Source organism: Morone saxatilis, unplaced genomic scaffold (genome assembly GCF_004916995.1).
Source record: "Morone saxatilis isolate NCDOM2014 unplaced genomic scaffold, NCSU_SB_2.0 Contig20, whole genome shotgun sequence".
NCBI classification, from domain to species: Eukaryota; Metazoa; Chordata; class Actinopteri; family Moronidae; genus Morone; species Morone saxatilis.
This window is the reverse complement of record NW_023339763.1, coordinates 1437155-1441487: the sequence shown is the minus strand read 5'-3', so window position 1 is coordinate 1441487 and position 4333 is coordinate 1437155. Positions and strand designations below refer to the sequence as shown.

Here is a 4333-nt window from a genome sequence, read left to right as displayed (position 1 = left end):
TCGGTTCGTTCGTGAACGTCACAACTCTGACCTCGGGAGCCAATCAGAAGGCCTGGCGGGCTCCCGGGTCGTGGTGACGCTGCTGCTCCGTCACCGTCCACTTTACAAACATCGTTAGCTTTCAGCATGGCGTCGTTCGTCACCGAGGTGCTGGCCAGCTCCGGCAAACTGGAGAAAGAAGACCTGTCCGGGAAAATAAGCAAGATGTCGAGAAAGGTGGAAGACACGAAGGTAAACTGTGAAACTACCAGCTCACTAACATTTAGCGTTGGTCGAGTTAAAGTTAGAGCTGTGGCGGAGTGAGCCGTTAGCCGTTAGCATCGGGAGGGGATTAAACTTTTAACTGAGTTGTTTTTCTTTCGTTAATGTTTAGTTTAGTTTAGTTTAGTTTAGTAACACACAGGTTGGCAGCAAATACAGATCAGTTAATAGAGAGCGAGTGTTTGTGTTAGTGAGCCTTTAGGTTGGGGGCAGCTGGCTACGTGGCTCCATTAAACACAGTTAATAAAACAACATTAGAGCCAATTTAACCTGAAACAATGGCTTTATATTAACACTGTTATATTGTCTTACAGTGGGTTGATTTATCACTTTTAAATAGCTACTAAATAACAACCTGAAACATAAAGAAATACCTGCACAAAACATTTATTCCAGCCTCTTTTGCACTGTTGTCTTGCTGTCTATGCATGTTATTGTTTATGTTTATATGTTGGTATATGTAGTTTTTGTTGAGCTTGTCTTGTAACGAATGTATTTTCTGTAATTAATGGTATATTTACTTTATTATTAACTTACAGGTGGATGAGAATATACTTATATTAATACACTAATAGCTGCAATACTCTGGGCTTAAAGCAGAACATCTATCATCAGTTTATCTTTTAACTGAACTTCATTCATGTGTTTATTACAGGAAGAAGTCTGTGACATGATAAACAAGAGGTATACCGACTTCCTGCCCAGTCTCCAGGGATCGGAGGAGCTGATGGTACAGGTCGACGAGGTCTCCAAAGAAATGGATGTCCTGAAAAACTGCATTGAGACAGAGGTATGTGTGACACGTAAATATTAAAGCCAGGGTTCCCAGAAAGAGCAGAACGCACCGAATCAGCTGTACTGCAGGGTTTAAAGACCTGTTTGTGTTTGTGCGAACAGGTGCAGCAGAACATCCACGTGGCGGTGGCGGAGTACGCGAAGCTGAAGCAGCAGCTGGAGAAAAATACTATCATCATAACAATGCTCGGACACCTGAAAGAGGTGCGATCTTAAAGAAGACGTAACGGAGTCATAGATTAATAATGTCAGGGAGTTTCCACAAAATTATGCACATATCATAAATAAAATATAAGTAACTTCAGTAAAAACTGATTATAATTCTGTATATTTTTCTGTTATGATATGCATTGTCCTAAAACAGAAACAGAGTAACGTTTGTGGCCGCACATTAAATAAATAAAATCTCTCAGAATCAGCAGAGAAACTGTTATTTTGAGAATCCTTCATTTACACGTATGAATGTTTCTGTGTGACGCAGTTTCACAACGCAATGGAGGAGTTCAACAAAGCGTTAGTGGACAAGAAGTATGTGGACGCAGCCAACCAGCTGGAACGGGTGAGAGCTGTTTACATCACACAACCTTTCCTCTGCTCTGAGCTGCTGCTGGGTAACTCATAGCAAACTGACATTGTACCACACAAACTGAGTTCATTTACGTTCTTCTGTATGTCGGACAGGCTGATAAACACTCTGTAATACACCTGAAAGTACAACAACAAACACATCTCAACCTGCCAACTGTAGCCGCACGTTTCCAAACGCAAATAAATAATCGTGTTAAAGAATTGTGATCTCAAAATTGACCATAATAATCGTGATTATGATTTTTGCCTGAAAAACAGCTTTGACTTGTTAGAGAAAATGTTTGCTGTCGGCGTAATTTGGCTTCAGTAAACAGGACAGAGAACAAAAGAAAGCAAATATAAATATAAATATAAATAGTCAGAAAATAGACCTGTAGTATAAGTGACATCTGAAACACCTTCTGTGTAGAAGCGTTAAGAAATGGGGGAGAAATCTGGTTACTGGGTTCTACATGTATACACATCTGTAGTAACCGTGCTGATATGTAATGTTTTTTCTCCAGGCGCGGGTCAGCGTGGATTCACTCAAAGGCTGGAAGACGTCCCAGCTGCCGCTGCTCAGCGCTCTCCGCTCTGAGCTGACGGTGCAGAGAGAGAACTTAATTTACCACCTGGGAGACGAATGGAAGGGCCTCGTCATCTGGAGGTTACCGTCCTCAAAGGGTGAAACGTCCTCTTTAAACCGGTTTAAAATTCTCAACATGAATTTCATCAAACTAAATAAGCTTCTCCCGTACAGTTTCTACACAAAGGTATACTCGTGATACTGATTATACAGTCGATGGCGCACTCACTGGCTCACCTTTCATTAAATGACTTATAAGCTTTTACTTGTTGGCATGTCTTGTTCTGTATATTTCATCTGAGGCTGAGTTCTGACTGTTTGGATGTTCGCCACCAGAGCCTGCAGGTCTGAAGTCCTTCCTGAAGGTGGAGCTGAACCTGAGCCACGCGAGCAGTAAGGACGGTGAAACGACTCCGCCTCCTCTGCTGCGCTGCGTCCTGCAAGCTCTGGCCATCCAGGGAGACCTTCAGCACAAGATCAAACTGTTCAGTAAGCTGCTGATAAAAATGCAGTACTCTTATAATATATTAAACATGTTTCCAGATAGTTCCATTGTGGCAAAAATAATAATCTTAATATTGAGATCAAATTTATTAACATGATTACTGATTGACTTTGGAAACCTCATGCATTTATTGAACTTTAAATATCATTCACTGAATAACAAATCAGAAAATAAATGTCTTATTATAGATTGATCAGTCGTGACATCGCTCACTCTCCTGGATTCTAGTGAAACATGTCTCGACTAGTCGCAACTAAAGCACAGTCAAATTATAAATTTTATTACACAATATATTCTAGTATTAGTTCACACATCAGCAAAAATAGAACCTGTCTAGTTACTCATATGAACATCATATGAACACGCTAATGCGTAGTGTAGTACCAAGTATAAGCAATAACATTAACGAGGGAAAACTCTCGCGTATACTAGAGGTTCTTAACACTCATATATTACCACAACACACACCACATCTGTAGTATCCTGTTAGCTCTGATAACTGTTAATTAGTTTCTTATCACGTCCAGCACTGAACGGAAGGTCCAGACGTTGGATAATCACGACAAGATCAAAAGGCCATGGAGAGACTGTCCCAATGCTGCCGCTGCTCAGCGCTCTCTAGGAAATCGCTTCAGTCATGTAGATCTTGATCGGGCTGCACGCAGAGAGAAACGTATATGAATTTTATCACACCCTAAATGTGGGAACGAATAGAGTATTCGGACTTCTCCTCTGTTCATACTGAGGACACTTTACCTATCCTTTGTCCTTCCAGAACCTTATGAGGTGAACCGTATCCTCTAATTTAAACCGGTTCAATTAACAGCCAATTCTCCAACCATAGAAATGTATGCAATACCAAACTAAATAGTGAACACTTCTCTCCACGTAACAGTGTTACGTACACAAAGTAATACCATTTACAATACTCGTGATAAACTAGATACCTACATTCTACGTAAGATATACGCCATGCAACTCACCGTCACTCTGTGTTCATTATCACTTTCATTTAAATACATATATCATGTCTTTACTTCGCTTGGCTTAGTCATTGGTTCTGTATATTTTCTTCTTATCTGAGGTCTCTAAGTTCTTGTATTCTGTTTGTCGTGTTCGCCACAGAGCCGTGCAGGTCTGACAGTCCTTCTCGCAAGGTGGAGCTGAACCTGAGCCACGCGAGCAGCTAACGCCGCACGGTGAAACGACTCCGGCGCTCCTCCTGCTCGCGCTGCGTACTGCAAGCTGATGGCCATCCAGGTGAACCCTTCATGTGCACATTAGATCAGTAAACTATGTTCAGCTTATTAGCTGCTTGTATAATAATGCATCATTTACTCTTAATTAAGTATCAAATTAAACATGTTTCCAGAGTAGTTCCATTGTGCAAAAATAATAATCTTAATATTGAGATCAAATTTATTAACGATGATTCACTGATTGACTTTGGAACGCTCCATGCATTTATTCGAACTCTTTAAATATCATGTCACGTGAAATAACCAAACTCAGAAAATACAATGTCCTTATTATAATAATAATCAATATATAGACATAATAAATACACGAAGAATGTGTGATTTTGCATTCACTAGTCGTTCATCTATACTTTGGTAATA

General features: G+C 40.3%; 1 protein-coding gene across 1 annotated transcript in view; it reads left to right on the top strand.

The window, feature by feature from the left end:
- Positions 1 to 74: 74 nt before the first annotated feature.
- Positions 75 to 4333, top strand: part of zw10 (zw10 kinetochore protein) — a 10162-nt gene continuing 5903 nt past the window's right edge. The window contains exons 1-6 of the mRNA XM_035667010.1: positions 75 to 231; positions 917 to 1051; positions 1159 to 1260; positions 1538 to 1615; positions 2148 to 2307; positions 2546 to 2698. Coding sequence (XP_035522903.1) covers positions 127 to 231; positions 917 to 1051; positions 1159 to 1260; positions 1538 to 1615; positions 2148 to 2307; positions 2546 to 2698 — 733 coding nt within the window. The 5' untranslated portion in view covers positions 75 to 126. The remainder of the gene's footprint in view (positions 232 to 916; positions 1052 to 1158; positions 1261 to 1537; positions 1616 to 2147; positions 2308 to 2545; positions 2699 to 4333) is intronic.